Source organism: Rutidosis leptorrhynchoides, chromosome 2, assembly GCF_046630445.1.
Source record: "Rutidosis leptorrhynchoides isolate AG116_Rl617_1_P2 chromosome 2, CSIRO_AGI_Rlap_v1, whole genome shotgun sequence".
Lineage (NCBI taxonomy): Eukaryota > Viridiplantae > Streptophyta > Magnoliopsida > Asterales > Asteraceae > Rutidosis > Rutidosis leptorrhynchoides.
Genome location: NC_092334.1, coordinates 539,271,654 through 539,282,596, shown reverse-complemented (window position 1 = coordinate 539,282,596; position 10,943 = coordinate 539,271,654). Strand labels below are relative to the sequence as shown.

Sequence of the window (10,943 nt, the reverse complement as noted above, 5' to 3'; positions counted from 1 at the left end):
GACCTCTGGCTAATAAGTAGGTTGAGAAAAAGTATGAGACGTCATGAAAATGGTAAAATCAATTTTCCATGGGTTTTAAACCTGCAAAAATTTCAATTTATGCTCTAAACGATAGTTATGGCTTTTAAGTTATATGTTATATATCGATTTTTATTATGCATATTGTGCGTGTATTGTATTACATATTGGTTAAAGATTTTTATAAAAGCGGGTTTTATGTTCTAGGGTTGAGGGATTGAGTACTTCCTTTATCTTTGTGTGGAGGGTGGAGGAGAACCGACTTACCTTTGATTCTAGATAGAGGAATTATTGTCTATATCGAATTTCCATGTAAGTATGAAAGCAAAAAACTAATGGAGTACTCCCTTTTACATATGAAAAAATTACAGCCCTGTGCGTTTGTCATTATTATGGATTCAAATTCAAAGTGTGGTGAGTTTAACTAGTGGACCCCGACATCCAAACATTGCTTCCTTTGAACTTCAGATCTGGAAGATTTCAAATAACAAGTCTTCGATACTTACAATGGGATAGAAATGGTGTTAAATGTGCCTATCAAATCAATGTGTTTATTTGGAGATTACTACCAAGTAAACCGCATCTTAATATATACACTCAATTAAGCTCGATCATCTAATTAACTACGATAGTAAAATCACCTCCAACATTATGTAACGATTTGTTTGCTAAATGGTATTAAAAGATAAACCCTACTTTTAGCAGCAACCCATATAACAGCAACAAAGACACAATACACACTGGTTAAAAATTTCGCTTGCTCATTGGCTCCAATATGAACCAAACAAAAGTTCATAATCCATATGTTGCACATTCTAACTTCACCTTCCAATAAATAGCAATTGTGATCAAGCAGCAGATTCGACTTCATGCCACATTAAACAAATCCCATATATACATCAAGTCTTAGTAAGGACAAATCCTACAATTTACAATAAATAGCACTTGCTAGGTGCAAAACTTGCAAGGTGATAATTTTCTATTATATACCTGCTGATATATTTATCGATGGCACGTTTAGCTTAAACTGGTGGGTTGGGTGATGTTGAGAGTTGAGTCTAATGTATCTCACTAGAGTCAATTTGGTGTCATCTTACTTGAACTTGGATGCGGTGATGAATTATTTGAAACTTTGGCTAATGACCGATATTGCACTTTGATGCTCTCAGCATTATCCAATGTCTTAACCACAAACCTGAACGCCCAACACAGGAAACGGGCTAAATTATAACCGATATGTAGACGTTACATGTATTCATTGTTGTAAAAGTCGGCCGAGTCGGCCGACGTGTCAGTTTGGGGACTAGTCTGTCCTGTCTCGCCCAAAAACACCAAAAAACGCAGTCAACGCTAGAAAGTCGGGTCAAAGGCGGGCAAAGTCGGTCCGAGTCGGGTCTGAGCCAAAAGTGGTCAAAGTTGTGTCAAAAGTTTAATATTTTTAGAAATTAGATTATGTACCCTATATCTATGTTTGAAATATTTATGTTTTGATATGATCATATCCTATATATATATATATATATATATATATATATATATATATATATATATATATATATATATATATATATATATATATATATATATATATATATATATATATATATATCCTATATATTTACTAAAAGTCAATGTTGGTCAATGCACGGCCCGTCCCCATCTTGTCCCCAACTCGTCCCCCAAGGTCCCGATTGACTCGTACGGTTCGCGACTTTTAAAACCTTGCATGTATTTGACATCTTTGATAAATAATACTTGACGGATGTCAAAAAATTCTAATTATTTTGTTACTACATGACCCAAACATAAACCGATGATTAAGATGAAGAGATCAAGAAAAATTAGACTGACCATCCATTTGAACACTGAGCTGTGACAACAGCCTCACAACCAACAAATCGCTCTGGGATCCTCTTGTTGCCCTGTTTCACTGTGTTTTAGTTTTACAACTTACAAGCAAGCAAAAAGATTTGAGAATTTCATAATGTATGTTTAACACAAACCTTGATAATAACGCGATCACCCTGAGATAATGGAGATTGAAGGCCTCTGCCTCTTGATGTATTCATGAACATCAGATCATTGTAATTACTTTTGTCCTGCATTCATTGAGATGACTCTTGTAATATAATATGCAAACAGTGAATGTGGGCCCATTTACTTATGAATGGGTCGATTTTGATTGTGTTTAACTCAAACAAGTCAAATTGAAAACTTTACTCCCTTTTTGATTGTCTTAAACTCAAACGGGTCAAATGCGTTGAAGGAATTGAAAGTCGCCTAAAGTCCCTTTTTCGTGAACCTCTTAAATCATTTAAGTCGAAGATTTTGACTATTGTTGTAGAAATAGAATGTTTGCAATCCATTCAACATAATTAATTTTTATACAATTAAGACTTTAAAACCAGCCGAACCAGGATTAAATATAAAGATATTCTGTTCTAGATTAACTTGTTAAAGAAACAAACCTGATCTAATCTCTCTCTTCTTCTTTTAGATGCATGCTGACCCTGCAACTCATCCTCCCTACGAAATGCCAAAACAGCAGATCGCAGAGCTACACAGATTGACCAAAATGTTATATATATAGCTTGTCAACAACAGGTCAAAAAATACACAAAGTGTAATTAGATGCTTAGAGCTTTTTAGATCTCTTTAATCAAGAAAATTATATTAGTTTCTTAATACTATATGTTTTGTAAACTTACTTAAAATCATTATTACTTCTACAGAAATCAAGATAAAAGGTAAAAAAAAAAAAAAATCTGGGTAAACCTGAACCGTTTGGCCAGTATAATAAATTACTTGTTCAGACCCAAACCATTAAAACCTGTTATTAAACAAGTCATACCACCCATTTTGCCACTTAAAGTAAAAGCCAACAATCTACAGGTAATTCAGTGTCTTATTATGTTAACTGTTGCTTTGGTTAAATATAAGATGGTATGATAAATATTTTAGAGGGGTTAAGCTAACAGTTCACTTCTGTCGAATTACAGGTAAGTATGGTTCTTTTAAATAGCAACTATATACATATATACTTGTACAAATTTATTTAAATAATACGGAGTAATAATTAAGCAACAAATGTAAATTGTGAGTGTTCACCATAAACCAAGGCTAACAAAATTCTTACATAGATTTGAAGCCACAGAGCTTTCCATCGTGGGGCGTGAACAAGTATAACACGCCTTCTGAAATATGGGCGAATGGAAAATAAAATCGGCACATAATTAATAACCCACCGCCACAAGTAACATTAGCATAATAAATATGAGTGTACACAAAATAGGCGAATGCTTAAAAAGACCAATGAAACATACAATATGCGATGTTTGTATTAAATACAAATGATCAAAACTTACCATTTTTAAAACATGCTGCAGTCCACCACTACCAAAAGAATGACCACACGGTAATATCATAGCATCATCCATAAGTGTTCCTCTACATAAACACAAAAAATATAAAATAAAATTTAAATTCTTTGTTTAATAAATTAAAATCATATAACAATGAATTTGTAAAAGCTCACGTTATAGGATCTGAGAGTATTTTTCTCAGCGAATCCCCGGGTTCACCTGAATAAGAACCATCCTTTCTTCCACTAAATCCACAACTATTTTCAACCGTCGGATCTTTAGCCCCCAATCCGGAACCCTCCGTACCATGAAGATATTGAGATGAATAGTACAAATCGCCATTACGATCCACAAGTGCTAAAGCATTCGGGTACTGGCTCAATTCTTGCACATGATTTTCACTTGAACTAGGTCTTGCATCATTTATATCATTTCCTAATTCACCCACAAAAATAAATTAAAATTAAACCCATACACAATACCTAATAAGAGAAAGCAGAAGAATAATAACTAATAAAAAATATAATTCTTATTTCATAATATCAGACTTGCTATAATTGAATCATACAGGGCAAATAAATAAGGAAATGCAACTAATTTAATTATTAATCACAAATTACCATCCGATCCATCTGCACTCATTGAACCCGAACAAGGACCCGAATCATTTCCATTGCCACTATTCCAATTCTGGTGAACCGGACCGGAATTGTAGATACTTGACCGGAGCTCATTTGCATTTTGCGGTTTAAAAAACCGGTGTTGATGGTCAATAAATGCAGTCAACTCACGGGTAGTGCCTACAGCAGGACGATCGGGTCCGGACCCGGGAGGGTTGGACCGCAAGCTTGAATTCGAGGTGTTTTGAAGTAGAAGCTGGTGGTGGTGTGATAGTGCTAAATTAGTTTCTTCAGATGCCATTTTTTTATGATAAATAAAAACCCTAACCCTAATTCAATTAGGGATTGTGAAATTGGGGGTATAGTTTGGGTTAGAATGAAGAGAAATTGGGAAGGGTTTTGTTCGATTGAGATTCAGATTAGGGACTTTCTATAAAGAGTAGATTAACATTGAGATTAAACATAATTCTGTCTTTAAACACAACTCCCTCAGTCCAAAAAGAATGAACCACCGTGCTATTTTTTAATTTTGTTTTTATTTTTATTTGTTTTAAAAATATTGTCTCTCAAATTAAAAAATCATCAAAATTTGAATAATGCTTTTTTATTACTGAAAATTTGATTTGATTTTTCTTTTGACAAAAATATTAATTAGACCATTCGTAACGGTAGGGGGCGTGGGTTGAAGGCGTGAGTTGCTTTTTGATGGCTAGGACGTGTGAGTGGTTTGAGTGAAGTAGTGGTGGTGTGGGTTTGAGGTGTGGGTTTGTGGTGTGGGTTAGTGGAAAGCTGATGTGGCATTTTATTTTTAATTTTTCTGTTTTATTTATTGCTTTTTTGAATTTAGTATTAATATTTTTAAATTTAATTTTTAAAATTCAAAAATAAACGACTATAAAATCCGACCGTTTTTTTTTTTTTTTTTTTTTTTTCCAAAAACGGATACTTTTCACCTATAAATACACCCACATACCCAACTCATTTCACACACTTCACTTCTCAACTCAAAATCAAAACACTTCCAATCAGTCAAAATGAAAACAATTCCCCCAATGATTGTTGCATACGATGTTCATTACGGGGGCGATTTCCGTAATCATATGAAGGTCTACAAGTGTGGCAAAAAAATTTCATTCGAAGGAATCGATATCCGTGACGTTGGTTTAGACGATCTGCTAGCCTTTCTGAAGGCAAATGTACCGTGTGAATACACAGATGTGTTGTTTTTTGAAGACGATTATGATGATGAGATGGAGGCAAGCTATCTCCGTACCTACGATCAATGGTACGGGATAAAAGATACGATTGAAGATCGTGGTAACCGCATTACTCTGTATGTGGTTCTTGAAGATGAAGAAACGTTGGGTTGGCGTTACATCGATGAAGCAAACGAAGAAGAAAAAGAAGAACCGGTGGCTCCAGAGTACGACACAGATGGTCGTTTTTTTGATGAACTCTACTGAATTCATCAAAATTTGTGTTGTATTTCAGAGTACGACAAAATTTGTTTTAAGATCTTATGTTGTATTTCAGTTTAATTTAGTTCTTGTTTAAAAAATGTAACGGTTTGTGTGTTGAATAAAAGTGATGTTTAAAAATAATATTACATTACTCAATAAGTAAACATGAAGAACATTAATTTAAATTACCGAAATTAAAAATTACATAATTTAAAAATCTTAACCGTAACTAGAAATACATAACAAATTACTCAATAATATTAGCGGTACGAAAGTAAGGTGATAAGTTCCAAACGAGCTCGGCTAAATCTGCCTCTAACTGTTTGTGAACTTGCTTATCTCTTATTTCCTTAACCATTGCATCTCGATCCCTCAAATCCCTGTGTAACCGACGTGGTGGGTTCCGTTGTATCATTCTTTCTTCTTTCTTCCCAATAACAAACCCGTTATTTTCTTGAATCATGTTATGTAATACGATACACGCATACATATGTCTTCTTATTTTGTCGAAGTCCATAGATCTCGCCAGAGTTTTTAACATTTGAAATCTACCCTGTAATACTCCAAATGCACGCTCAATATCTTTTCTCGCACTTTCTTGAAACCTTTTAAATTTTTTTCGAGGTTCGTCAGTTGGAGAATGGGGAGCTTTGACCAACATTGCCCAATCGGGGTATATACCATCACCTAGGTAATAACCTCTTTCGTAGTGATGCCCGTTAACATCGAATGGTGAAGGTGGAGCAGTTCCATTTTTAATAGTGTTGAACAATGGTGAATAATTTAAAACGTTAATGTCGTTGTTCGCACCTGCCATACCAAAGAATGCATGCCATATCCACAAATCTTGCGAGGCGACTGCTTCTAGCATAATGGACGGGCCTTTTTTTTTTTATCTCCTCTAGTATATTGACCTTGCCACGCATACCCGGTAAACCATGTTTTTGGGCATGAAAACTATAAAGCCGAGCAATATCTTTGGCTGTTGGTTTTCTCAAGTACTGTCTAGCAAACAAATGAAACACGCATCTACAAAAATTATCTAAACATAAAGCAGCTGTTTTCTCACCAATTTTTATGTATTCGTCATGTAAATCAGGTGTAGTTCCATACGCCATTTGACGTATGGCCGCCGTGCATTTTTGAAGTATCGTCAAACTTTGATGACCAGTAGCATCGGGACGTTCCCTAAAAAACATAAAATAATCGGGAATATCGCTACTATTAAAGTTTGATATACCTTCGATGATACGGAGAAATAATTCACGACTCATTCGATAACGTCGTCTAAAGTTCTTTTCCGTATAATTTGGAGTTTCAGAAAAATAATCGTTGTATAACCTCACTGCCGCATCTTCACGGTCCCTTGGAATATAGGTACGGGGGCGAGGGACTCGTGAACTTGAAGCTTCTCCCTCGACATCTTCGTCCGCCAAACTACTAACAAAATTATATATTTTTTCATCATCCGAATCGTCATCAATAATAAATTCGAGCATTTTGAATGTTTTATCCATTATGAAATTTTATAGTGTTTGTAAATAAGAAAGGAAAAGTATTATTGGAGGAAAGAAATGTATATAGAATGAGTAAAATGGATGTGTGTATATATAGGATAAATAATATTGGATTAATTTTTTTTTATTAAACCCCGAAAATACTAACGGATATATTCCCCATTTATTAAAAATTTGACAAGTGTACCAATCAAAAATCCCCACTCCCGTTACCACCTCCGTCTCCCACCCACGCACCACCGCCACACCACCTCTGCTGTGACAACCCGGAAATTTTCAACCAAATTTAAAATTTAATCTTTATATGTTTCCGACACGATAAGCAATATTTGTTAAGTTAAATTTCAAGAATTTTAAACAATGTTCATACATTCATTCAACCTCGACCAAGTTCCAACGATTCACGAACCATTAAACGAATATGATTATATATGTATATGTGTATATATATTATAACTTGAAACGTAAACAAAATATTAGATTAAATACTTTATATGATTGTATCTGTTTCAAAATGTTTATCAATGGAATTATAAGATAAGATCAAATGATTGAATTATCAGATATATTGAATTATGATTACAAGTCTCTATTGAAAGGCCCACGTTGATTTGAGAAATCTTTCCATTTTAACAATATTCGGAAAATGGTAAAGTGATTTTTAAATAAGAACAAATTGTCAATCATTGAGAACTAGACAAAGGATAGTGGAAGATTGAATCTCATAAAGACTCGATTGATCTATTTAGTTTCAAACGTACAAAAAACGTTTTCAGTTTAAAAAGAACTTTATTATTAAAACGTATATAACTTTTATAAATATCTAGAACCACTTTTGACAACTCATTACTTAACTAGTATGATAAAGATAACGATATTTATATTTTATTTTATTAAATATATATAACGATTTAAATTAATATTATATATATTTATACGCCTATTATACGTACATAGTTTTATACTTTTACTATACTTAAACTTTAACTTTACTTTATTTTTACTTTACTTTAACTTTAATAATTCACTTTAATAATTCATACTTTAATAATTCACTTTAATAATTCATACTTTAATAATTCACTTTAATAATTCATACTTTAATAATTCACTTTAATAATTCAAAAATCTATTATAAATAAAATTCAATAGGTTTCATTATTTCATAGAAACTTGAAAATATTTTTCTCTAAACTCTCTCAATCGATTTACATATATATATTTACTCCGTATTATTTCAAGATATTATTAGTATACATAAAATATTACCACGGAGTGCTGTCCGAGTGATTTCGAAATTGTTTTTCGAGTGGGATAGGATTAAGGAAATTATGGGTTATAGCTATGGAGGTGATTGAGTATGGTTCATGGGTATGCTTGTGAGCTCAATATAGTGTTTATCATTTTCGTTGCGTCTACGTACCTTTCCTGCAATATTGAATCTCAATATTGATACGTGAGTACTCATAATTTAACTTTTACATACTAATAGTGTATCCCTGACTAGTGCTCGAGTATTTAGGATTATGCGTGCTTGTACTTTTGATATTGCCCTTAGACAGGTTAGGTTGAATCTTGAATTAGTTACACTTGCAGTTGAGATAAGGTATAAGATATGCATGTCCTTGAAAAGCTAGCGAAAAATTAAGAACTTTTCCTTTAGATATCGAATGGTTTCGATGAACGGATTAGAAGTTATAATCAATTGAATTTTCGATATTTTTATTAAAAATGATTATTATTATCGTCGTTTTTATTGTCGTTCTAGTTTTATCTTATTATTATCATTATTATTATCTTTATCAATAAAAGGGATTTATCATTAAAAATTGTTATATTTTTTTTTATTATTACTATCGTTATTATCGTTAAATTTATAATTAGTATTATTATTATTATCCAATTATTATTATTATTATTATTGGTATTATTATTATTATTATTATCATTATTAATATATATATATATATATCATTATTTAAAAATGGTTATTGTTATTGTTATTATTATTATTATTACTATATTATCATTAAGATAATTATTAGTATTATCGTTAATAATGTTATAGTAACTATCATTATTAATATTAATATTAGTGTAATTAAAACAAATATTTGTAACACCTAATTATTTTGATTACTATTATTATCATTATTATGAACACGATATAAAAGACGATTAAAAGCTATTAAACGAAACGATTAGGAAATAATGGGTAAGAGTATCATGATGAAATTAAAATATTATAAGATATTGGTTTAGATAAAATTATCGTTCTTATTATTTTTATCATTACTATTATTATTAAAAGTATCGTTAGTATTAAAACTATCATTTTAACAAAAATTATCATTTTAATAGAAATGTCATTGTTACTATAAAATATCATTATTATTATTATTTTAAAGATAATATTAAAAATTATCGTAAATATTAAAGTTATCATAATTAGAATTATCGTTTTATCATAATGTTATCTTAGTAATTATAAATATTGATATTTTTATAATAATAATTATTATTACAAAATAATACAACTTTTACTTACTATCATTATAAATATTATTTTATCAAATAAATATGTGATACAAACATATTTTACTACGTGTAATAACTTACTTTAATAATACCTATCATATTATCTTTATGATATTAAATGAACCCTATAAATTTTATTACTTAATATATATAATTAATTTAGGTTCGTGAATCCGAGGCCAACCTTGCACTTGTTCAATGACGTTATATGTATTTTTACTACGAAATACAGTATGGTGAGTTTCATTTGCCTTTTTACCCTTTATATTTTTGGGACTGAGAATACATGCGCTTTTATAAATGTTTGACGAAATAGACACAAGTAATTGAAACTACATTCCATGGTTGAATTATCGAAATCGAATATGCCCCTTTTTATTAAAGTCTGGTAATCTAAGAATTAGGGAACATACACCCTAATTGACGCGAATCCTAAAGATAGATCTATTGGGCCTAACAAACCCCATCCAAAGTACCGGATGCTTTAGTACTTCGAAATTTATATCATGTCCGAAGGAGGATCCCGGAATGATAGGGGATATTCTTATATGTATCTAGTTAATGTCGGTTACCAGGTGTTCACCATATGAATGATTATTTCTGTCTCTATGCATGGGACGTATATTTATGAGAACTGGAAATGAAATTCTCGTGGTCTATTAAAATGATGGAAATAAATGATTATGATAAACTAATGAACTCACCAACCTTTTGGTTGACACTTTAAAGCATGTTTATTCTCAGGTGTTAAAGAAATCTTCCGCTGTGCATTTGCTCATTTTAAAGATATTACTTGGAGTCTTTCATAGCATATTTTGAAGAACGTTGCATTCGAGTCATTGAGTTCATCAAAGATTATTATTAAATCAATTTATAGTTGGATAGTGGATATTATGAAATGGTATGCATGTCTGTCAATTTTCGATGTAAAGAAAGATTGTCTTTTAAAAACGAATGCAATGTTTGTAAAATGTATCATATAAAGGTCAAATACCTCGCAATGTAATCAACTATTGTGAATCGTTTATAATGTATATGAACGGGTCCTTTCATCTACCGCCCCTCTCCCACGCCCCGATACGGCCCTCCCCACCACGTGGCCGGATGCCACCTCACCCCCCACGGCGTGGCCACCCTACTGATACAAGTCGTCTTAATATGTATGTATATAATAGAACAGAGGTTCCGGTTAAACTACATTAAACACATCATAACGATCTGTAACTGGGACTTGGCCACACACTACCAAAATTTCATGACACGCATTCTATTCGTTCTAAACACACTGAACGACAACATTAAATACAAAGTGAGCACTATATGGATTACAATTGAAATGCCAAACAACAACAACCACCACCTTACCTAAGCTTAATACAAACACATACACTAACCGGGCAACCCCAAAATATCTAACTCGAGACCTAT

General features: G+C 32.0%; 2 protein-coding genes across 5 annotated transcripts; both read right to left on the bottom strand.

Moving 5' to 3' along the window:
• Nucleotides 1–590: 590 nt before the first annotated feature.
• On the bottom strand, nucleotides 591–4,481 carry LOC139893013 (U-box domain-containing protein 62-like). Of its 4 annotated transcripts, none has more exons than XM_071876148.1 (8): nucleotides 4,001–4,481; nucleotides 3,554–3,815; nucleotides 3,384–3,465; nucleotides 3,155–3,212; nucleotides 2,487–2,575; nucleotides 2,022–2,117; nucleotides 1,870–1,940; nucleotides 591–1,238 (listed from the first exon to the last, which is right to left on the bottom strand). In XM_071876148.1, exons 1-8 carry the CDS (start codon nucleotides 4,299–4,301, stop codon nucleotides 1,202–1,204), a joined length of 996 nt encoding a protein of 331 aa, XP_071732249.1. In that variant the 5' UTR covers nucleotides 4,302–4,481; the 3' UTR covers nucleotides 591–1,201. The 4 variants fall into 4 exon arrangements, with proteins under 4 accessions (XP_071732249.1, XP_071732248.1, XP_071732247.1 ...); XM_071876147.1 differs by having other exon boundaries at nucleotides 597–1,213; nucleotides 3,155–3,209; XM_071876146.1 differs by having other exon boundaries at nucleotides 599–1,213.
• A 1,226-nt stretch (nucleotides 4,482–5,707) lies between these two features.
• LOC139889635 (uncharacterized) lies at nucleotides 5,708–6,977 on the bottom strand. Its single transcript, XM_071872575.1, has 2 exons — nucleotides 6,389–6,977; nucleotides 5,708–6,270 (listed from the first exon to the last, which is right to left on the bottom strand). The coding sequence occupies exons 1-2, from the start codon at nucleotides 6,975–6,977 to the stop codon at nucleotides 5,708–5,710; spliced, it is 1,152 nt and encodes a 383-aa protein (XP_071728676.1).
• Nucleotides 6,978–10,943: the final 3,966 nt, after the last annotated feature.